The sequence below is a fragment of the Mustela erminea genome, chromosome 10, assembly GCF_009829155.1.
Source record: "Mustela erminea isolate mMusErm1 chromosome 10, mMusErm1.Pri, whole genome shotgun sequence".
Taxonomy (NCBI): domain Eukaryota; kingdom Metazoa; phylum Chordata; class Mammalia; order Carnivora; family Mustelidae; genus Mustela; species Mustela erminea.
The window spans coordinates 16966196-16989828 of NC_045623.1; the positions used below are offsets into that span (position 1 = coordinate 16966196).

At 46.7% G+C, this 23633-nt stretch overlaps 1 protein-coding gene and 1 pseudogene across 1 annotated transcript; both read right to left on the reverse strand.

Annotated features, from left to right (window-relative positions):
- The window catches only part of LOC116567449, a 276013-nt pseudogene that overhangs the window by 3293 nt on the left and 249087 nt on the right, over positions 1-23633 (reverse strand).
- LOC116567596 (putative neuroblastoma breakpoint family member 5) lies at positions 149-7777 on the reverse strand. Its single transcript, XM_032302741.1, has 8 exons — positions 7634-7777; positions 7322-7525; positions 5292-5388; positions 3934-4148; positions 2809-2898; positions 2264-2315; positions 1311-1477; positions 149-267 (listed from the first exon to the last, which is right to left on the reverse strand). The coding sequence occupies exons 2-8, from the start codon at positions 7497-7499 to the stop codon at positions 212-214; spliced, it is 855 nt and encodes a 284-aa protein (XP_032158632.1). The 5' UTR covers positions 7500-7525; positions 7634-7777; the 3' UTR covers positions 149-211.

Genomic DNA, 23633 nt, shown 5'->3' on the forward strand with positions numbered 1-23633 from the left:
AATTCATGAAGGTCAAGTGACTGCAGGTGACTGAAATGGAGGAGTCCATTAATGAACGGAGACATGTAACACAGGGAAGACACATGTCGTGGTTCAAGGAGATGGTTTGTGATTGGAGGAGGGATGAAAGAGATAGTTTTGTCAGTTTCTATTTGTTCCTTGAAATACAGTCCTTCAATTCACCCCTAAAAGGAGCCAAGTTTCTTCAGAGTTACCTGGGGCATAGTGGGTCTTGGCCTTCTTCCTCCTCATGATTCAATTGATATTCTGGAAAGAAATGCAGTCAGCACCAGTGAGTAATAAGATCCCTCTCTTTCCATTAGTAAATCAGTGTCTGATGCAATCCAGGTAGTCAGGTACGCATAATGTGGGGACAGATTTAGTGAAAGTAATATCGGAAGGTGCCTCCCGTATTCCCTTGTGGTTACTGCCTGGATTTCGGAGATTGAGCCATTGTGTACGAGATCATCATGACAGTTTCCCCTGTCGGAAATCGTTGTACACACTTTAACTTCTCTGTCCTCACAGATTCTGGGAAGTAAGCCTCCCTCTGTCCTACAAGGAGTACTGCAGTATTCAGCCTCTCTCATCAGAGGCCGAGTTGTGGAAGCCTTAGTGGCACTTTTACACTGAGCCTGAAGAGATGGAAGGCAACTACAAACCCTCAACTTCATGTGAGTCTTTGGGGCTGCACAGAATGTTGCCCCAGTTCATGTGGGGTTGGAGGGAATGCTAAGGCACAGCTGTGCTTCTGGAAACACACGAACAAGGTATCAGTGGAAGTGCTTGTGGTGGGTTTTCGGAGAACCATTTCGGAAGGCAAGGCATCCTAAAGGAGCTAGAGAATGGGGCTGAGAAGAGCAAAACTAGTTAACCTTGGACAAGAATGGCAATTGACTGCTTCAGGCTTGGGTTCCTCAAGGACCTGGCTCAGAGATGAAATGGACAGGTTATTAAAGGTGAGAAAAGAAATTTCATCCAAATGAGGTCTGACAGATACCTTCTCTTGTCCTCTTGCTGAGGTGAGTTGAGTGTGTGGTGCCTGACGTGGGCCCCGGGACCCGAAGGAGAAGCCAGGGAGACATGGGCATGCCCTGGGAGTAGGAAGAGAGCAACGTCCCCAGACCCACCTGATGTCTGGGCTTAAAACTCAGTTCTAGAGCCCAGCTAAGGGCAGTATGTCTCTCCGGGGCCTGCCCACAGGGATGACCTCTCTGGGCACAGCAGAGGTCCGCGGTAAAAAGAATAGGTGATCTGTGTGGTAGTCGTGTTCAGTTGGAGCTTTATCACCTTGACAATGGAGTACTCACTGGCCACTTGCAGAGAGGAACAGACTTGTGGGTTCTCCGGTGAGAAGATGGCGGAGCTCCTGTAAGGCCAGTAGGAGTCAGACATATCGGGAAGCACTGAGTATGTCTGGTAGCGTTCATCCGGAGTGTCCCGTGAGGTGTCCTGCTCTAGCAGCTGTGTGGTGAGCCTGCAGGGTGGGGAAAACTGAACATTAACCTCAGAGGGATCTGAATGCTATGTCCTGTCTGGCTTTGACAGAAAGCAGAAGGGAGTGGTCCGGAAAGCAGAGAGGTTGAGCCATGAAAGAGAGAAAGAAATCTTCTTGTGTTTGTGCGACAAGGTGTGATTGTCACAGGGGTAGCAGATAGGAAGGACAATAAGTGCTCGTTATACAAGCCACCAAACTTGTGAAGAAAGAGACTGAATGATCTCTGTGCCGTCCAGCCATGACTCACTACGTACAGAGTCCCAGCATGGCGGCTTTTGCAACCCTTCTTTCAAATGGCTTTGAGTTCGGCACGTAGTGGCCAAGCGGCGGCTGCTCCAGGGGTTAGGAGGCCATCCCCGGAACCTCGGGCCGCAAAGGCCTCTTTCTCTCAATATTGTGGCGTGATAGAGGATGTTGTCTCGTGGCTATGATATTTTCATGCTATGCACACATGTCAGCATGCTAAATCCAGCAGGCAGAAGGTAGACATGCAGGTCTGTCTAGAGCACAAAGTGGAGAATGAGTGAGGACAGTGAACCCTCTGACGTATTAGTTCGGCTGGGTCAGCTAACTTTGGGTTCCTCAACTAGAGAAGTACTTCAGAAACTGGGAGCAATCCAAGTAACACAATGAAGACCGAAAACGTGGTGAAAACGGATCATTTCTCATTGACCCAATGGGTAAGAGAGCTCTCTCTATCGAGCACTTTCTGCTTTTCCCTGGTTGCCACTTTGGAATTCTTAGCCCCTAAGTATTCAGAATTACCTAGGGGCAACGGAGTCCTGGCCTTTCAGCCCCTCCTGATCCATTTGGTTGTCTGCAAATAAACAAAGAGGAGTTATAGTTAGAAGATTCCCCTTCACAGATGCCCACTCCTATGTCCCATGTAGCCCAGGGCAGAACTACAAGCAGCGTAATTACAGGCAAGTGTGAGACAAATCATCCCACAGAGCTTAGGTAGGGCCCTGTCACTGGGATTGCTCTCTTGAGTCATTCGACAAATGTCCCTGACGTGCCAGGCCATCCTCACAGCATCCTGTCTTGAGTCTGTGCAAACAACAAACTGATTCTTTTTCCCTGAGATTGTGGGGGAAGTCCCTGGCTGCTTCCTAGAGGGCTGTTGTGGTATTTAGGCTTTTTCCACCTGAAATGCTGTAGGCCAGTGGTTTCACTGAATCAGCCATTGAGATTAAAGGAATGAATGAAATCTATCCAGCATCAAACCAGAATAATCTTCCAAGCTGCAAAGAAACGGGCTGTGTATGGGGTAGGGAAGTTTCAGGATCCTGCCTTGCTTCAGAGAAACATACACTGTACGATAGTCAGTGTTGTTTCTTCTTCTCCTTCTTCTTCTTCTTCGTCATCGTTGTCGTCGTCGTCCCCGTCGTGGTCGTAATTTTCTATAAAGAAATCCAGAATTGTCCCTTCAGCTATTTCCCACATCACTGCTCTAAGCCCTGCGGCTCCAATGGCCTGAGAGACAGAAGTGACTTTGCACAACTAGAGAGTCTTCTGAGTTGAGGGCAGTGTCATTAGGAATTGCTGTGACCTGGGTTTCTGATCCATCAGAAAGGTGTCTCTGATTTGGAGGATCAGCACCACTGAACCTGGGCAACTATTTCTACTGTCTCTTGTTGTCCATATCAGGGGATGCTCGTCCAGGGTCAATCTTGACCTTGGCAAATCGTGTCGTGCAGCGTGCCCCCAGTCCCACCGCACGCACAGACTCTGTTCGTTCACGGCTGTCACACGGAGCCTCTTCCTTGTCCTCATGACAGGACCACCCCCTGTCCCCCATCCCTCCACCGGGGATTTCATGGATAGCCATGTGGGCTTTGGTGTCTTCAAGGGGACTCTGTCTATGAAAAGCGTTCCAGTCTCAACTGGGTTCCCACCTCCAAGTCCTACTGCATCCAGTACCTCATCCAACTCTACACTGTCAGGGCTTTTCTTTTAGGTCTGAAGTGTGTTCAGTAATTTTCCCATCTGGTGACTACAGTGGCAACAAGTTTGTTTGAAGTACATGCCAGAGGAGGGGACAGCTATGGAGAAAGGAAAACTCACTCTCTCCCCTAGGCTTAATACAGAGCAGGCTGAGTCTGGGAAGCTCCCACTTCTGCAGGAATCCTTGCACGCTAACAAGGATCCCTACTGTCACATTCCCCTTTCCGGGCTCTAACACTGGCCGATGCTTCCTCCTACCCAGAAGGCTGTGTCCCCTCACGGAGGCAGCAGACAGGTGGACCAGGGCGACGTGCTTCCCGAGCATTGCTCCTCTCTGCTACCACCTCCCAGTCCTGGTCCTCTCATGGCCGCATGTGCGATGGGGAACCCAGGACAGCCACTGCCAAGAGTGTGAGGGCAGGCGAGGAGTCTCTTGGCAGCCCAGGGACTCGGAGCAGCACAGTGCAGTCAGGGGTCTGTGGCTGTCTCACCTGGGCTGAGCTTTCGGGCAAGGCACTTGGCCAGCCTGCGTCCCTCAGCCAGTTGCCCTCGTAAGCCCGGCCCTTGGGAATGATCAGCGCCATCATGGATGAGGAGGGCTTCCAGGTGCTGAAAGAGCAACTGGGAAACCTCTTCCCCTTCCCGCAACTTCTTATATAAGCGGGTCAGTTCTTTCGCCTGGTCTTGAATCAGCAGATGACATAGCCTAAGTTGGGAGAACACAGAGAATGTTCTAAAATGCAAAGGTGTGAACAATAGATAAGAGCTTTCATAGAGATTTCTGGCAGAATTTCCCAATGAGCCCTCAAAGCCAGATTCTGGCCTGTGTGGTGACGTGTGTGTGGCAGAGAAAGTAGTAGGTTAATCCAGCCTTCCTCTGGATCAGAGTGTGCTCCTGTTCATGCCCTGGACGTCCCGTGTATCTTTCCTCCTGACCTCCAGAGCATGCTTCAGAGAGATGCCCATTCAGCTGCTCACTCGGGGCACATGCATTTCCCTGGAAAACTCCATAGGGGGCAGCGTGCCATCAATGGACACAGTGCCAGACCCAGAAGCATGGACAGTTTGGCTGGTGTTAACTGGTGTGCCAGGAGAATGGCAGGGTCCAAAAGACAGCATTTGTGGGAAGAGAGGATGGCAGGCTGTCATCAGCCAGGGCTGACCATGTGAAAGGTAAAGCAAGTGTTGGTCTGGTAAGATTGTTCATGTGCTCACTGTGCCAAAGGTCACAAATGGTCCCTTGCCCCTTGAATTTGGTGATGTTGATATTCTTTTTTTTTTTTTTTAAGATTTTATTTATTCATTTGACAGAGAGAAATCACAAGTAGATGGAGAGGCAGGCAGAGAGAGAGAGAGAGAGGGAAGCAGGCTCCCTGCTGAGCAGAGAGCCCGATGCGGGACTCGATCCCAGGATCCTGAGATCATGACCTGAGCCGAAGGCAGCGGCTTAACCCACTGAGCCACCCAGGCGCCCTGTTGATATTCTTTTTAAAAAAGTTTTTAATTTTTAATTTATTTTTTAGCCTAACGGTATTCATTATTTTTTCACCACACCCAGTGCTCCATGTAATCCGTGCCCTCTACCCACCACCTTGTACCCCAACCTCCCACCCCTTCGCCACTTCAAACCCCTCAGACTGAATTCCTTTTTTAAAAAAAGAGAGAATGAGGCTCTGAGCCACTGGAGTCCATCGTTTACCAATCACTGTGGTCTAAATTGTCTTAGATATGTTTGTATAATGTGCCTGCCATGACGGTTTCTGCCCTTCTCTGGGCCCAGACTTGTTGATGCCACCAGTCAGAGGGGCCCACAGCATCCCTCCCGCCTCCCACACAGGGCCCTCCTTACCTGAGCTTCTCAGGCAACGTGTCTGCCCGCTTGACTTTCTCACACAGCACCTTCTCCCCCAGCACGGATTTGATGAGGTCGCTCGACTTTTCACACTCTGAGAAACAGAGATGCCTGCCTCAGTGGAAAGCTGGACATGCTGCTATGTCCGCTGCTTTCAAGGGAGGAGGCAGGCTGAACCCTAGGACAAATAGAACCTGGCAACCAGGCCGTGTGCTTAGAGCTCCACGCCTCATTGCGGAGTGTCCCAACTGCTAGACACTGGATCACTCCCCGTTTTTGAGGCCAGGAAAGAGCAGTCCCGAGATATAGAGAGGAGCTCCACTCCATGATTAACTGGTATTTGGCAGAGTCAGAATTCGTATCCCCCGACACCAGCCGCAATCTTGGCCACGCTAGCAAGCCTCGCTGCCTCTTCATTGAACACTAAGGAGGGACCTTAAGTAAAGCCCCCAGGATGCCAGGACCAACGGGCATCCCCTGAGCTGGGATTTCTATATTGCACAAGTGTCTCAATGGTAAAGCGTCAGCCAGATAGACCAGTGTACACTAGAAACAGGAACCTAGAGAGACGTGAAAGGAACATGACCAAATCCTAATCAAGTTTATGGAAGTAGAAGCAGTAGAATTATGAACAGAGTTTACATGCTTCCAGGCTTTGCTATGAGAGCTGTATGAGAATTTCCTCAGTATTCATTGTGACTGAGAGAAGTAGACCGCAGGACGGTAGTAGTCTAACAGAGAGGGAAACTGAGGTACAGGAAGATTAGGCAGCAGGGATTTGAGTCCAGGCGGACTGACCCAGAGCCCATGCTCTTCATCCCTCTGCTGTGTTACCTCCACCCCAAGCCCTTGGGTGGTAACTGTTTTCATCATCTTCACAACTGGCTTCCCTCAGTTAGGTGATGATTATCAGGAAAGTTGTAGACAAAACTTGGCTTGTCCTTCCATGAAAGGCCATCATCTCTTCACTTTCCTAAAGAGCAGGTTTCAATTCATTCTTTTTGCCGCCTCAGTTGTTTTTAATTCCCTTCTGTATGGAAGGCAAAGTGTGAGCAAATGGCAAAAATTCAGCCTCAGGACTCCTTCCCGTCATTGGGTTGTGCGCGTGGCCCGATCTCTGGGTTCCTTCTGTCTCTGAAGCCCCCTCCTCATGAACAGGCAGCTGAGCTCCCCAATTCAGCCTGCCTGTGGGAGAGGGCCTAGCGCACCCAGTGGCTTGGGCGGTGTCTGGGGCTGGTGTCCCCCTCTCACCGTCATTCTCACTTGGCCAAGCATCTGGTGGCCTCGGCCTGGGCCTGCTGACTTTGCTGTGTCACTGAAGGTTCTCCAGCTCAGCGGTAGAGAGAGGAGGTCACACAGATTGTCTTATGTTCCCCCAAATGCTGCCAGCCTTACCACCGGGCTTCACATGGCCTCCGTGGGCTTGGAAGGGAAAAGCATAAGCACGGGTTCCCTCTCACCTGGGGAGTCCCTGTGTGGATGGCATCCCTCATGGATACCGCCGTTTCAGGGATGGCAGACCCCACTTCCTTCTCCTTGAAAGCACGTAGTGTCACCTGCTGTAGTCCTCCCTCCTCCCCACGACCCCGGTGCCGCCTTGCCCATCAGCATATTTCCTCAGTGCAGCCAGCTCGGTGCTTTGCCGGTGGGACATCCGAGAGCCGAGACCTGATGGGAGTTCCTTAGTCCTACGGCAACTGAGATGAAGGACTGCTACAGGACAGACAGGGTCCTCACAAGACCAGTCATCTCTGGGTCTGCACCAGGAGTCAAGAACTGGGATGGAAACTCTAAGCCACCCTATAGGTCACTGCTAACCTGGGGAGGATGCTAACATACTTGTCTTTGGTTTTCCCATCCTCAGCAAACAGAGGGCAAATTCCCACTTCACCTTTCACGGACTGTGGTCAGAATGAAATTTGTGTTGTCACTGGAAATGGGGGAGAGAGCATCTGGAGAGGCTTTGCATTTCTCAGAAGGAGAACACAGAGCTATGGCTTTGGGGACCAAGACTTGGCAGGACTTACTGTATTTCCGCAGTTGGTTGGCCAGGGAGTAGGCCGTCGCTTCGGATACAAGGAATTTTTCCTTGAGGTCTAGGAAGTCCTGGCTGGTTTTTTCCAGCTGTGACCGAAGCTGCCAGTTGACTTCCTGGAGCCTGCTTTCTGCCCCTGCCTCAGACAGAGGGCCAGGATGGGCTGCCATCGCGACCCGTGACAGAAGAGGTAGAACTGGGGACCGAAAAGAAGAAACCCAGACCCACGGTGGGTTAAAAACCAGTGACACCAAGTTGGTTTAATCAGGACTGAGGGGTGAGGTTACAGGAATCCTTTACTTACTGTTGGGAACAATTGGAGCAACAGCCCACAGCACTTGAGAGACAACCAAGGTTCAAGATGCCAGAGGTGGGAGCCAAAGGCACTGCTCGTATCTCCGACTCCAACCGGAATGACCGAGGGAGCACCCAGAATGCCAGCTACTGGTCTGCACCAGCACTAACTGAATAGAATGTCCAGGGTGTCAGTGGAACCTGGGGAGCCCCTGCCTTCCAGTTGCCGAGGGGCCATGCTGATACACAAGGCTGCCTGGTCTCCCGTGAAGGTGACCGCTGATGGGGCCCACCCCTCAGTGGCCACTGTCAGTTGTTGTCTACCCTTGTGCTGATACCACAGTTCCCCTCTCTTTCTAAAACAGTGTCTCAGCATAGTGCTCATTATTCGTTCTCTTATGTGTGTAGAATAACGTCAGGCAGAAATAGCGTCCCACGAAGTTTTCTTTGTTCTTTTTCTTTTTTTCTTTCTCTTTAATTCTTGGAGAGAGAATGGGGGCATGGGTAGAGGGAGAGTATGTGATAAGGGGCTCGGTGTCAGAACCCGTGAGACCTTGACCCGATCCTAAACCAAGAGTCAGATGCTCAACCAAAGGAACCACTCAGGCGCCCTTCGCAACAGGTGTTCTTAAGGGCTCTCATGAACTCATCCCACTTCTCAACAGCGGTTCAACAGATCTTAAGGCTTTTCTAGTGAGGGAAATGTCTAAAGTCAAAGCCTATCTGGATGTTCTTCTCCAGGTCTTCTCTAGGTTTTTTCTCTAGCCGTTAAAACACAAGAGAAACATGCTAGCAGTTTAGCCATCTTTAGTTGCTTTGTATTTGAAAAGGTTTTCAAAGTATTCGGACCTTCCTCCATTTACAATACTTTCTTAGCATGTATGTAGTAAATAAAGCTTTCTTTACAGCAAAAACTAAACAAAAGAAAGCAGAAAACAACAATGAAAGAGCCCCAGACAGACGAAAATAAAAAGCCCCCAGGAAAACAGAAAACAGAACCCAGACTTAGTGTATGCAATGAATCTTGCAAACCGTTTCTGGGGCCCCTGGGGGCTCATCCGGTTAAGCGACTGCCTTTGGCTCTGGTGGTGATCCCAGAGGCCCGGGACCAAGTGCGGCATCAGGCTCCCAGCTCCATGTGGAGTCCGCTTCTCCCTCTGGCCTTCTCCCCTCTTGTGCTCTCTCTCACTCTCTCTGGCTCGCTCCACCGCCCTCCAATACATAAATAGATAAAGTCTTACAAAAGGAGGAAAAGAAAGGGAAGAAAACGGTTTCCTGTCCCAAGTCTGTCATTTTTCTTTTTACTGCAAGTCTGTGTTAGGTAGACTTGTTTTCCCATTAGGTGGACATTTCATTTCCATTTCCTTAGCTATTTAGCTAAGAGTGGGATTGCTGCATCATACGGGACCCTGTGTTCAACTTTTTGAGGAACTGCCAGCCTCTTTTCCAAAGCAGAACAGGGACACCCTTTTACATTCCCACCAGGAATATGTAAGAATTCCATTTCTCTACAAGCTTCCCGACACATGTATTGTCTCTTTGCTTGAAGTCATGGTAGTGGGGGTGACGTGGGATCTCACCGTGCTTTAGATTTGTATTTCCCTAGGGACTAATGAAATTGAGCATCTTTTCATGTGTTCATTGTTGCAATGGTATTGTCCTTTCGAGAAAGTCTACTCAAGCTCGCTTCCCCATTCCTATACTGGCTGTCTTTTTACTGACTGCTTAGTTATAGGAGGGTTCTTTACATGCATAGTAGCTAGCAGACCTCACTTTTCACTTCACTTCCTTGATAGTGACCCTTGAAACAAAAGGCTTTTAAGATGATGAATTCTAGTTTATCTGTTTATTCTTGGGTTGCTGGTGTGGTGTTGCAACCAACTTCCAACCCCAAATCATGAAGATGTAGAAGTCTGTGTTCCTCAAACCATGGCTTTTGAAAGAGAACTTGCCTGCATTTTAGTAGTTGCTGGACATTATTTAGTAATGCATCTTGAGTGTTGATTGATATTTCTCTCAATTGATAGTCTTGTGCCTGTTTTCCCACCTGTGGAGCGTGCCAAGGCCTGTAACAGAGATTTTGGAAATGGTATCTGTGAACATCCTGGCTTAGATTCAGGGGTGAATCCTGGTTCTGCAGTGGAGCTGGTCTTAAACTCAAGCACAGTTGTACAAATTGCTCAGGCTGTTTCGAGCTGAGTCGTTGTTGATCTTTCTGAGGAACACTTGTGTGCTAGTCCAGATCGTGTAGGGCCAGAGTGGACTTTCTCAGTGGCCTCCACACGGAGAAGACTGCCAGGATTGGACCTCATCAAGACTTTCATCTCGGGTCTACTGGAATGGAAAGTAGACCTGCTTCAGGGTTTTGGGAACGTTGTTCCATGCAAGTTGGTTCCTCTCCTTTTTTTTTTTCTTTAATGTGTACATGATTTCTTTCTGGAAAAGGGGAAAGGATATTTATTTCAAAACAGCATGTCTGTTCTTAGCCAGTGGTCTGTCTGTGCTTTTGAAAATGTGTAAAGGAGAATTCCAGGTCAACTATCTTCTATGCAAAAAGTATAGTTCCTGTACAGTATCAGGTGATCATACTTAATATTAGGAACTATCTTGTAACTCAGATGGTATCATTTCCTGATGAGAAAAAAAAATACAAAGAACACCAAGCTTCCCAAGATCTTTGTCACAGGTCCCAGGTCACAGCTGTAGTGAAGATAGGAGCGAGCATTCGAAACCTTTTCTGGAGGCACCTGTTTGGCTCAGAAAGATCAGCATGCAAGTCTTAATCCCTGTTCAAGTCTCGATTTCAGGACTGGAACCCCATGTTGGGTCCTGCTTAAAAAAAAAAGAAAAAGAAAAGAAAAGAAAAAAGAAACCAGTGTAGCAGGTATCTCATTGGGTTTTCCTATGCTTATGAAGCAATTACCATATGCTATGGTATCTCGTTGTATACTGATTTCTTTCCCTCATGACTAAAGAGTTGTGTCTCTTCGTGGGCTAGTATTAGAAGCAGTGATACGTCTTGTTTTGTGAAGTTTCATTTCGAGTCTTTTGGCCATTTCTTTTATTCTTTTGATGATCTTCTTAGACTAGATGATACCCAATTCTGGAGAAAAGTCCTTTGTCAGAGAGAAACATGCTTCTATACTGTGCCTTCCATTTATATTCTCTTGAGGTTCAGATGAAGAGAGATAAATTCATTTTCGTATCCCAAGAAATGATGCATTGCCTCCTTTGAGCTTGCAAATCATATAGTTGATTTTTTGGGGAAATATCAAAACCACTTATTGAGTTTCAGGGTATGAAAGGTCTTTTTTGTATTTTAAAGCGTTTCTACAGGGACGCTGAGATATAATTTCCATGCAGTAAAGTTTATGTAATTAAAGTCCTACGTCTATTAAGTTTGAGCATATATATGCATCACCCCGGTAGTGGAGGTATCTATCGCCCCCACAAGTTTCCTTGTCCTTCTAGCATTTCCTCCCTCCCATTTGCATGCCAGAAAGCATTGATTGGCTTTCTGTTACAGTAGAATTATTTGCAATTTCTAAGGTTTTCTCTTAACACCATCGTATGCTATGTAAATTATTTTGTTTTGATGTTTTCTGGCTCTGAGGTATTATCAGAGCAAAAGAAAATGTCTTCCCATAGTTTTATGTAAGCGACGAGATTACTCTGCGAAACCGCATAGTATTCCATGAGCTGGATATGTCACAATTTGTGGTGGTCATTCCTCTGTGGATGGAGATGAATGACAATTAGAAATAGTCAGTAGCTTCTTTGGAATGTACCATTTCTTTTTTCATTTGAGTGGAATGGGGATGGTCTATGGTAGGTATAGGTTTAATATTTTGAAGAATTTCTGGACTGTTAGGGTGCCTGGGTGACTGAGTCAGTTAAGCGTCTGACATTGATTCTGGCTCAAGTCATGATCTCATTGGTGGTGAGACAGAGCCCCAGGTAGGGCTCTATGGTCAGTGGGAGTCTACTTGAGCTTCTGTGCCTCTCCCTCTCTCTCTGCCCCTCCCTCCACTCACTTTTAGTCGCTCTGTCTTCAGTCAATCAAAAAAAAAAAAAGAATTTCCAAACTATTTCTGCAGTGGTTGTAGAATTTAAAATTCCCATGCGCAGTGTATGAGAAATCATAGCAAGGAGGTGACTTTGCTCCTTGCTATGACTCCTTGCTATGACTCCTTGCTATGACTCAGAATGGAGATTCCATTAGTTTTTGCCATTTTCATTGACAGATAGTGGTTTAAATTTCCATTTTCCTAATAACTAATGATGTAGGTCGTGCGCTATTCTTCCATCTCTTCCATGTGTATTCTTTGCTAAAGTGTTTTTACAAATCTTTGAATCCATTTTATTTTATGTCCTTTTTGAAAGGTTTTATTTATTTATTTGCAAGAGAGGGAAGGGGAGCAAGAGCGGGGCTTTGGGGTAGGGTGAGGAGGCCAGAGGGAGAGGAGAAGCACACTCCCTGCTCAGCGGGAAGAGTGATGGAGGGGTCGGGGGTTAGACCGCACGACCCTGAGATGGTGACCTGAGCCAGAGGCAGCCACTTCACCAACTGAGGCACCCAGGCCCTTTTCTTTGACCCGTTTAAAATTGGATTGTTTGTCTTCTTCCTATTGACTTTTTTAAAAAAATAATTTATTTATTTTCAGCATAACAGTATTCATTATTTTTTCACCACACCCAGTGCTCCATGCTATCCATGCCCTCTATAATACCCACCACCTGGTACCCCGACCTCTCACCCCCCCTGCCCCTTCAAACCCCTCAGATTGTTTTTCAGAGTCCATAGTCTCTCATGATTCACCTTCCCTTCCAATTTACCCCAACTCCCTTCTCCTCTCTAACTCCCCATGTCATCCATGCTTTTTGTTATGCTCCACAAATAAGTGAAAAACCATATGATAATTGACTCTCTTTGCTTGACTTATTTCACTCAGACTTTTGAGCGTTCATTCAGTGTTCTCTTAGGAGACCTTCAGCAGGTATGGAAATTACACCTAGTTTCTCTCTATGTGTGACATGACTTTGCGTTCTCTCACCAATGTCTTCTGAAACACCAATGTTTTAAATGGTGACACAGTCCAGTTGATCAATTTGTTCTTTCATTAGTGAGAATTTTGGTATCATATCTAAGAAATCAATGGCCAGGGCCTCCTGGGTGACTCAGTTGGTGAAGTGTCTGCCTTTGGCTCATGACTTGATTCCGGGGTCTGGGATCCAGCCCTGCATTGGCTCCTTGTTCAGCAGGGAGCCTGCTCCTCCCTTTCCCAGTGCTTCTACCCTGTTTGTGCTCTCTCACTCTGCTCCATAAATAAATAAAATCTAAAAAAAGAAAGAAGAAAAAAAGAATAAAAATGCTTCTCAGCAACATCTGGCATTGTCTTTTGTACAGAATCACACTCATTCGTGCAAAATGGTCCCTGGTTTGGCATACATTGCCCTGCAGACTAGTCACATTGATGACCGTTTTATGGGCTTATGAACCGTGCATGTGTCTTCTTTGGGAACATGTGTATCCGAGTCTTATGCTCGCTTTTTATTAGCAGCGTGTCCCTTCTGCCCATTCAGTGAGTTCAAAGTACCCTTATGTCTTGCGTATGGGAGTCCTCATTGGGTATTTATCTGCAAATATTGTCTCTTTATCAGTGTCTTCTCTGTTCCTTTTCTCAGTGGTAATGTTGGATGCAGCAAGGTTGTTCATCTTAAGTTTTCTTGTTACATATTTCACTCTTGCTACAGTGACAGAACTCTTCACTAAATGCAAAGTCCTGACCATTTTCTGTTGCGTAATCATCTTGAATGATTGCTATGGCTCTTCTCCTTAAGTCTGTGGCCATTTTGAGTTCATGGCTGCGAAAGGGGTGGTTTTCAACAACCACTGTAGGGGAAGTTTGTCCTGACAGGGGCAAGAGAACCGTGAGGTAACTTGTGTTCCTGAGTTAGTCTCCCCCAGGCCAGGAAAGGGGATGTCACCCTCCTGTACCTCTTAATGGGCATCTGAGTGCCTTTGGGGAGGAGAGTTAGGTGGGCCTAGTGGTCATATTCGGCACTTACACCCCATTCTCGGACTGGGTAACTGGGTACAAAGTAGCTCCAGGAGCCCGGGGCGTCCTAGTCAGAGGTGTCTTTAGGAGCACAGACACACTGAGAGCCAGAGAGAATTACACGGAAAGGATAAAAGAGATCCCCGGGGATGTGGTATGGTTTACTATAGGGTCTTCCTTCAGTGGGGTGGGAAATAGGACTCCCACACACCAGCAACTCAGGAAACATGCCCAGAGGAAGTAGGGCAGATGGAAGGCAATTCCCAGAGTTTGATCTATTTTTGCCGACATGAAAATCATGATATGTGCCTGGATATCAAATGTGCATGAAAGGACACATGGCGGGCTCAACTCTTCACCTCAGGGACCTCACGTTGGTGATGGAGACTAGCTAAAAAACAAAAACAAAGACACACAGAGAAAAATCAAAACACAAACAAACAAACAAACAAAATAGATACCTGCATGCATAGGGAATCCAGAAATAGCCCCTTGCCCACCGCTCCCAGGAAGGAAAGGATGTGGTCAGGGTGATGGGAGGCTCAGTTAGTGAAGCGGCTGCCTTTAGGTCAGGTCATGATTGCAGGGTCCTGGGATCAAGGCTCACATGGAGACCTTCCTTGGCAGAGAGGCTGCTTCCCTCTCTCTCCCTCTGCCTGACACTCTGCTTACTTGTGCTGTCTGTCTGCCAAAAATGTAAATAAAACCTTTTAAAAAATAAAAGACAGGAAGGAAGGACGAAAGGAAGAAAGTCAGACAGACAGACAGAAAGAACCAAAGAAAGAACGAAAGAACGAAAGAAAGAAAAAAAGAATGGGGAAGATTGGTCCTTGCAGATCAAGAGCCATTCTGAGCCCATGGGGAATCCTAATTATTGCTCTGCATTTCCCAAGAGAAACCCAGAGACCCTACCCTTTTAGTATTTGCTGGGTTTTCCATGTGCACTCAGAAGTGCCCTGGCTGAATAAAGTTGGCACACTAAGAACAGAAGGAGACCAAGAGACAGAATGTTCCCTGGATGCACCACATTATTGTCTGCCCTCACTGCAGTCTCACTGGAAATGGGAAAGGGCAATTGAAATCCCTGGTATTCAACACAGGTTAGGAAAAAGAATGGAAGGTTTGGGTTCACAGTTTAAATTACTGTATTCTCAGATTGAATCTGAAGGCAAGTGGAAACCCTGTTGAACATTTTCTGACTTCTGTGGTGGAGATAAGGGCTAACATACAAAACAGCTCTACACATCAGAGTAACTTTGGTAACTTAGTATCTTTCCATTGACATGGTTTTCTTTCAATCTTCTGATCCCATGGTCTCCTGCTTGAGTCTACACATATTTTTGCAAGGAAGATGATGTCAATACCATACGTAAAATCTGTACCCCCGAATGTCACAGTGCTCATTCCTAATGGTACATCGGGCCCATTTCTAAGTGCCTGTAGCTACGTTATGGCTGACTCCAAAGGCAGCCCATTGTACCATGTGTAGACTTCTCTCTGGCCCCACCTCCGGGGTCAGCAGTACCTCAGAGCTGTCTCCATTCTTGCGGAAGGATGTAGGTCAGGTAGGTAGTGAAGAGAAATGGAGGGTGGTGTAGGCAACAGGAACAGGAAAGTAGGCCCCTAAGTTGGTTGATTCCAGAGAGGACAATTGCATTGTTGTTGGTTTTGTTTAGAAGTTTTTATTTATTTTCTTCATTTCCTTTCAGTGTTCCAAAATTCATTGTTTATGTACCACACCCGGTGCTTCATGCAATACATAGCCTCCATAATACCCACCACCAGGCTCACCCAGTGTTTTTTAAACGCATGTTATTTCCTTATTTGAGAGAGAGTGCTTGAGAGAGCAGGAGTGGTGGCCAGGGGGAGGGTGGGTGAGAAGGACAAGCAGACTCACCACTGAGCAGGGAGCTGGACATGGGGCCTATCCCAGGACCCTGGGATCCTGACCTGAGCCAGAGATTGAACTTAAACAAATGAGCCTCCCAGATATCCCTTGAAATAATTGAAAAAAAAAAATAAAAATCTGCTGCCCTTAACATGCAGCATGTATTAGTTTCATGTCAAATCTTGGTGTTGACTTTTATGCCTTCTTTTTAAAGATCTTTCTTTCTTTCTTTCTTTCTTTCTTTCTTTCTTTCTTTCTTTCTTTCTTTCTTTTCCTCTTTCTTTCTTTGCTTATTGTGTATAAGAAGGTTGCTAGGCAGAGGGAGCGGGAGAAAGAAGGCAGATAGAAAGAAAGAAAGAGGAAGAGAAGGAAAGGAAGAAGGAAAGAAGGAGGGAAGGGAGGATGGAAGGAAGAAAAGAAAGGAAGAGAAGGGAGAGAGGGAGGAAGAGAGAAAATGAAAAGGTAAGAATGGAAGGAAGGAGGAAGGGAGAGGGGAAGTATGGTGGAAGGGAGAAACAGAAAGAAAAAGACAGAAAGAGAGAGAGAGAGAGAGAGAATGAGAAAGAGAAAGAAAGAGAGAAAGAAGAAAGAGGAAGTACCCAGGTCAGTTTTCCTTGTTAACATCTAGTGAAGATCCTGTTCGGACAACCCGAAAGCTAGTGAGCCCTGGGAAGGCCCCTCTCTGGCATGCTCTCAAGAAGGTGTATCTGATGTGTGAAGAATTATTTAAGGAACCAAATTTAGAATCCATTGATTAATACGGCCGCATTTCCTAGAAGTGGTCACATCAGCTACGTAAGCATGGCCATGGGAAATCACCCCAAAGAGCTCCATGGTGTGCACCCGGGTGGCTCAGTGGTTAAGTGTCTGCTTTTGGTTCAGGTCAGGATCTCAGGGTCCTGGGATCGAGCCCCACATCAGGCTCCCTGCTTAGTGGGATGCCTGCTTCTCCTTCTGCCATGCCTCCTGCTTGTGTTCCCTCTCTCGCTGTGTGTCTCTCTCTGTCAAATACATAAACAAAAGTTAAAAGAAGAAAACTCAGAGATAATACATTCTTGTCTGGGTCAGAGCGTGTCATCCTGTGGGAAGCAGGTTCCTGCAGTTAGTGTTGCCGGGATCTCAGGTGCTTTGCTGGTACCTCAGAATTTGACTCTTGAAAATGTGAGTAAACTTGATATTGCATATGATTTATGATTTGGGGGACCGGTTTAGGAATACACCCCTTTATGTCATTCCCATATTTGTTGGATGTGCTCTTATGGAATGCTCTGATGTTTCTTGCAGTAATTTGCATCGGCCACAGTTAAAGCAGGATAATGTGTGCACAGAGTGACTGGTGGATCATGGATTTTGGGGCCGTGATGGCCAAATCTGTTGCTGAGGTAGCTTCCAAAACCATGTATCATGCCTTTGCATGTGCCCTTTTGCAACTCGAAAAGCCCCAAGGCATATTGGCCTGCTCCTTCGTGGACCTTGTCATCAATTCCCTGGAGGTTCAGGAGCATAAGAGCTCTCGATCTCTTCTTTAAGTTTTGATTCATTTAGTTGACAATGACAGAGAGAGAGAGAATCTAAGGAGGGGAGCATCAAGGGAGAGGGAGAAGCAGGCTCCGTGCTGAGCAGGGAGCACAATGCGGAGCTCGATCCCAGGACCCAGGGGTCATGATGTCAGCTGAGGCCAGACGCTTAACTGACTGAGCCACATAGGCACCCCCTCAGCTCTTACTAAATCCCAAACTTCATCTTTCGTAACTCAGTATCTTGTTTGATACAATTTCCACGAGCCAGGGTCTGCAACTCAGGGGCACTTATTGGAAAGCAGTAGAGGGAACAGGGTCTGGCCCTCTCACAGGAGAAATGACCCCTAATCAGCAGACAGATCTGTCACCTGAAAATAAGGCAGAGCGCACACAGATGTGAGAACCACCAGATAAGGAGATGAAAACATTTATTGTAATAGTTTTCCATCACTTGAAAATGAAAAATAGATCAATGGAAAATATGAACAAGGCCCTATGTATCTTTAAGAGAGGAAAACGACGATGTGTGAAAGGCAGTGTACTGCAAGCGATTGACAGCATTTGAAGATGCAGAGTAAGACTATTGATAGGAACGTATTGACTCTGTAGGTCTCTCTGTAGTATTGCGGTAGGAACTACAGTAAATCATCCATACATGCACACAGGGGCTTTTCCCATGAGGTCTTTACTCGCCTACAGCAGTGTTTTATACTTTCAGCGAACAAGTCTTACTTCTCCTACAATGAACTGATGCCTGAATATTTTACTGTTTCTGGTGCTACTGTAAGTGGCATTGCTTTCTTAATTTCCTGCTCAGTTTGTTCCGTGGTAGTGCATAGAAACACAAGTGATTTTTGTATAGCTGTTACCCTGCAACCTTATGGAATGTGTGTATGGACTCTACTATGTTTGTGTGTGGATGCTTTGAAAATTTTCTGTATTTAAGCATGTCCTTTGTAAGTAGAGATGCAGGTTGACCCTTGAAGAATTTCAGGGTTAAGGGTGCTGACCCTCAAAGTGAAAAGCTCTGTGTTTAAGTTTTGACGTCCCATGACCGAGGTAGTAAGAGTCACCTGTTGACTGGAAGCCTTACTGAAGACATAAGGAGATGATTACGTGCCCTTGTGCAAGTCTGTGGACCCTGGACTGTATCCATAAAACAAAGTAAGCAAGAGGAAAGAAATGTTATAAGGACAATCATAAGGAAGAGAACATATTTTTAAAGTAGTATGCTTAGTTGAAAAAAAATGCACCTGTACGTGCACCTGTACTTGTGGTTCCGACCTGCGGTGTAAAAGGTCAACGGTGGTTTTGTTCCTTCCTTCCCACAAGTCTTTTTTCTCACTTTCCATTTTGAAAGATATTCTGGCCGAGTCTAGAATTCTGTCCCTCTGCCTGGGGACACGCCTGCATTTTGCCCGCAGGGAAGAGCAGCAACAGATGCGAGGTCCGCTCAGGCCTGGAGTCTTGGATCAGCACTCATAGGGATAGAAAGAGTAGCGGGAGCCCTTGCTCTTTGCACACCGACTCCGACTGGAAGGACTGCAGTGTCCCCAGAGGCCCCTGTACGGCGTGCTCAGGGCTTTGGAGCTGCCCCCAGCAAGAGGCCAGAGGCCATCTCTCCCTCTCACCTTCCCAACTTCTCTCTCTCTTGCCTTCCACACTCCATGTTGCCAACCCATCCCCCCCATCCTCCTGCTCCTTGTCAGCATTCCAAGGACATGCCTCTCCCTGCCACCAGCATCCCAGGCTGAGGCTGTGGAGCTCTTCTGGGTGGGGAGCTCAGTGCTGTTCCAAGAGTTGCCCTCTCGCTGTTTCTCCCACGCTTGCTTGAATCTAAATCAGCTGCCTGTCCCAGACTTGTAAACATTTTTGGCAACAAGAAAATAGTGCATGGGCATCTGGGTGGCTCAGTGAAAAGCATGCTCGTGAAAGCATGCTCATGAAAGCATGCTCATCGGTGGGTTAAGCCTCTGCCTTCAGCTCAGGTCATGATGTCAGGGTCCTGGGATCGAGTACCGCATCAGGCTCTGTGCTCGCTAGTGAGCCTACTTCCTCCTCTCTCTCTCTCTGCCTGCCTCTGCCTACTTGTGATCTCTGTCTCTCAAATAAACATATAAAATCATCTAAAAAAAAGAAGAGGAAAAAGGAAATAGAGGAGGTTGTGTGTGTGCTTGTGCATGTGTCTGTGTGTTGCCTTGGAAATCATAAGGTGCTGGATCAGTAATCTGGAGTTCCTCCCTCAGGAATGGATAGGGGAATAATCTTGGTCCTTGCAGATCAAGAGCCTTTATGAGCCCTGAGACAATTCTAAATGTTGGCCAACACTTCCCAAGATCAACCCGGACACCCTTTACTTTGGGATTTGTTGGGGTTCCCGTGTGTGGTCAGAAGTCCCCTGGCCAACAAAAGGTGGCACACTAAGTACAGAAGTAGACCAAGAAAGAGAATATTCCCTGGATGACCACATTACTCTGCTCTCACGGCAGTCTCTCTCTGAAAATGGGAAGGGGCACTCAAAAGACCTTGCATTCAGTAGAGGATGGGGATTAAAAAGTGTATCGTTGGGATAACAGTTCAAGTTACTGTATCCTTAGACTCTATGTGAGGCCATGTGGAAATGCTACTGAACAGTTTTGTGGGCTATGCCCAAGGGTAGGAGGGGTTAATGGAGACTGCGATTACACAACTCAGTATAATTGAACACCGTAATATCGTTTCCTCTTCACATGGTTTTTCTTCCATTTTGTCTGATGCCTGGCACGAATCTAAACATTTGTGTAGGAAGTTCATATCAGAAAAGGTGTACAAAACCCACACGCCTTAATTGGGTGTTACTATATCCTCATGGTGCTCTAGGCGGTCTTCAGACTGCACGTAGCCACATCATGGCTGACTGTGAATGCAGTCCCTTTCTGGGTATGTGTGTTCTTGGTGTTGGCTCTCCCCCGCCCCAGCCAACAGGTTAAGCAGTCCCTCTGAGCTGGGTGTGTCTCTGGGGGAAGCATGTTGTTCCAATAGGTAAGAAGGGGAAATGGGGGGATGGGGATCCAGCAACAAGAAAGCATGCTCATAAGTGGGTAGGTTGCAGAGAGGAGCATGCTATTTCCTCTAACAATATGCATAGCTCTCTGTCAGAAATCTGGCCCTGATGAAAGAGCAATGCTGGGAGAAACCGGTGTACCCTTTGTCAGGAAATACATGAGTTCCTGCTGATCTATCCGCTGTGCCTAAAAACTCCCCCTAGACAACTTGGGGAAGAGAGGAGAAACTGTATTCCTTTTAGGTGTTATGATTTCCCTTCAGCGGGGCTGGCCAGGGAAAGAAATATATTCAGGATGAGAACCTGGGAAAAGATACTTTCAAACGATATATCCGATGAAGGGCTAGTATCCAAAATCTAGAAAGAACTTATCAAACTCAACAGCTAAAGGACAAATAATCCCATCAAGGAATGGGCAGTGGATGTGAACAGACTTTTCTCAAAGAGGACATCCAGATGGCCATCAGGCACATGCTTAAGGGCTCCACGTCACTCAGCATCAGGGAAACTCAAATCCAAGCCAGAATGTGATCCACCTCACACCAGTCAGAATGGCTAAAAGAAACAAGTCAGGAAATGATGGATGCTGGCCAGGATGTGGAGGAAGGGGAGCCCTCCCACGGGTTTGGTGAGAATGCAATCTGGTGCAACCACTCTGGAAAACAGCATGGAGGTTCCTCAAAAAGTTGAAAATAGAGATACCCTGTGACCTAGCAATCACACTCCTGGGTATTCACCCTAAAGATAAAAATGTCGTGATCTCAAGGGGCATGTGCACCCGAATGTTTATAGCAGCAGTGCTCGCAATAGGGAAACTATGGAAAGAACCTTGATGCCCATCAACAGATGAATGGAAGAGGAAGAGTTGGTATTTGTATGTATATTTGTGTACACACACACACACACACACACACACACACACACACACACACCCGCACCATGGAATACTATGCAGCCATCAAAAGAAATGAAATCTTGCCATTTGCCAGGACATGGATGGAACTAGAGGGTATTATGTTGAGTAAAATAAGTCAGTCAGAGAACTACAGTTATCATATGATCTCCCTGATAGAAGGCACTTGAGAGGCAGTGTGGGTGGGTTTGGGGAGTAGGGAAGGAAGGAATGAAACAAGATGGGATCAGGAGGGAGTCCAACCATAAGAGACTCTTAATCTCACAAAAGAAACGGAGGGTTGCAGGGATGAGGGTTGCAGAGGGAGAGGGTGGTTGGGTGATGGACATAGGGGAGGGCATGTGCCATGGTGAGTGCTGTGAAGTCTGTAAACCTGGCGATTCAGAGACCTGTATCCCTGGGGCTAATAGTACATTGTATGTTAAAAAAAATAAAAAATCAATATTAAAAATGGATAAAGGACCTGAATGGATATCTTTCCACAGGATCATGGAAATGCAAGTCAAAACCACAGTGAAATATTATTATGGCACATTTAAGATTGCTACTATAGGAAAGAAAAAAGACAACCGGTGTTGGCAAGGTTGTGGGGACCATGGAACCCTTGTGCACTGGTAGAAAGGTAAACTGATACAGCAATTTATTTTTTTTCAAAAAAGAATGAAACTAAAATTACCCTGTGATGCAGCAATCCCAGTTTGGGGTGTATATCCAAAGGAAAAGAAACAGGATCTCAAAGAGACATCTGCACCCCATGTTCACTTCAGCATTGCGCACTGTTGCCAAGACACTGAAACAACCTAAGTGTTGCATGGGTGAAGATTATGTGGGTCATGGACATGAAAAGTCTAGCAAAAAGAATATAGTCAATGATATTGTAATACCACGGTATAGTGAGAGATGATGATTACACTTACTGTGTAATACTGAGTAGTGTATGTAATTGTCAAATAACTGTACCGTACACCTGAAACTAATATAAGATTGTACGTGCATTATACTTTAATGTTAGAGAAAATGTGAATGTTATTTGGTCATGGAAAAGAAGGAAATTCTGCTATTTGTGTCAACATGGATGTAACTGCAGGACATTATATTCAGTGAAAAAAGCCAGAAAGAGAAAGACAAATACTGCGTGCTATCATCTATACATGGACTTAATAAAAATAAAGAAGTCAACTCACAGGAACAAATAGTAGGATAATGGTTACCAGTGGCTGGGACGTGGGGCACATGGGGAGATATTGGTCTAAGGAGAAGAACATTCAGTTATAAGATGAATAAGTTATGAGGGTCTAAGGTATAGCACGGTGACTGTAGTTATAATACTGTATTATGCTCTCGAAACTTGCTAAGGAAATAGATCTTAAGCTTGCTTACCAAAAAAAAAAAAAAAAAGAAAGTAAAGAAAGAAAAATTTTCAGGTGATTGTGAGGTGACGTGCTCATTAATTTGATTGCAGTAATCATTTTATAAGGAATATGTAGTATAAGTCATCAGATTGTACACTTTCAATATATGTAGTTTTATGTGCTTATTATACCTGAAAAAATCTGGGAAAAATATTTGCAATAGTAAATACGAGGTTATGAGAATTTTTCCACCCTTCACTATAACTAATAAAAGTAATGCTTCTAGTTGGTAAAGCAAGCAAGCAACCAACCAGACAGGTGCAATAGGCGGAGCCTTCCCTTGTTACCTTTTCCCTTCTCCAAGCCCTTCTCCAGGCCCATAGCTTGCCCCGCCCATCGCACCCTCCTGGCCAATGGCCAGCCGGCGGCCAGGCCGGAAGTGATGTGGACAGCCGCTGGGGTTTGGGCCTCCTGTGGTTTCTGAGGCCTCACTGGGAGCGGGGCGTGGAAAACTAGCTCTAGAAAATGAAAGCTGTAATAGTAGGAAGAAGAACAACACCGAAAGCCTGGTGGCATAACGCCAAGGATAGACGCTGGGAATCAGAGCCCAAATTGTAAGAGAACAAACGGAGAAGACAGATAGCGCCAGAAGGTGTGTGTGGTAAGTCCAGGTGTGAGGAAGACGGTTTGCAGCGGCACGAGAGCTGGGATGCAGGTGTCCCGCTCAGCAGGGGGACGGCGTGGGGACCAGCATCCCACAGGGTCGTGGGAAGAGGGAGGGAGCGAAGGGAGGGCCTGAAAGGAGACCCCAAGAGCCCGCGGAGTCCTGGATGCCTTGGCGGCGCCAGGATCCATGAACCCTGGGAGCTCGGCCTTTGGCCCCGATTCCTGAGGAATGCAGTGGGGGCCCCATACAGTTCAATAGGGTGGGGTGGTGAGCTCTTGAGACTGACTGATCCCTGAAGCAAATATAGCGTTTCCTTCTGCAGCCTGTCCTCTTGCCGCCCACTCAAGCTCCCGGTTCTATGATAGCACGTGGCTGTCGTTTCCCGGATTTGATTTTTGAGCTCAGTGTCTGCTGAGCTGATGCACTTAGACAAGGAGGAGGAGTCCAGCGTGGCAGCTTGGGGCTAGAGATGGCAGAGAGCACCAGTGCCTGCCTCTGGTTGGGTCATCAGAGAGCTCACTCTTCTTTTATGGGGAGGGCTGGAGCTCTCAGCCCAGCTGGGAATACC

Bases quoted from the DNA above. Each gene is read 5' to 3' on its own strand.
- LOC116567596 (XM_032302741.1), bottom strand. From the start codon at position 7,499: ATGGCAGCCCATCCTGGCCCTCTGTCTGAGGCAGGGGCAGAAAGCAGG. The intron at 5,389-7,321 runs GTAAGTCCTGCC...TCTGTTTCTCAG, and splicing joins CAACCAACTGCGGAAATACA to AGTGTGAAAAGTCGAGCGAC. The intron at 1,478-2,263 runs GTAATTCTGAAT...CCCACCCTGCAG, and splicing joins CAGGACTCCGTTGCCCCTAG to GCTCACCACACAGCTGCTAG.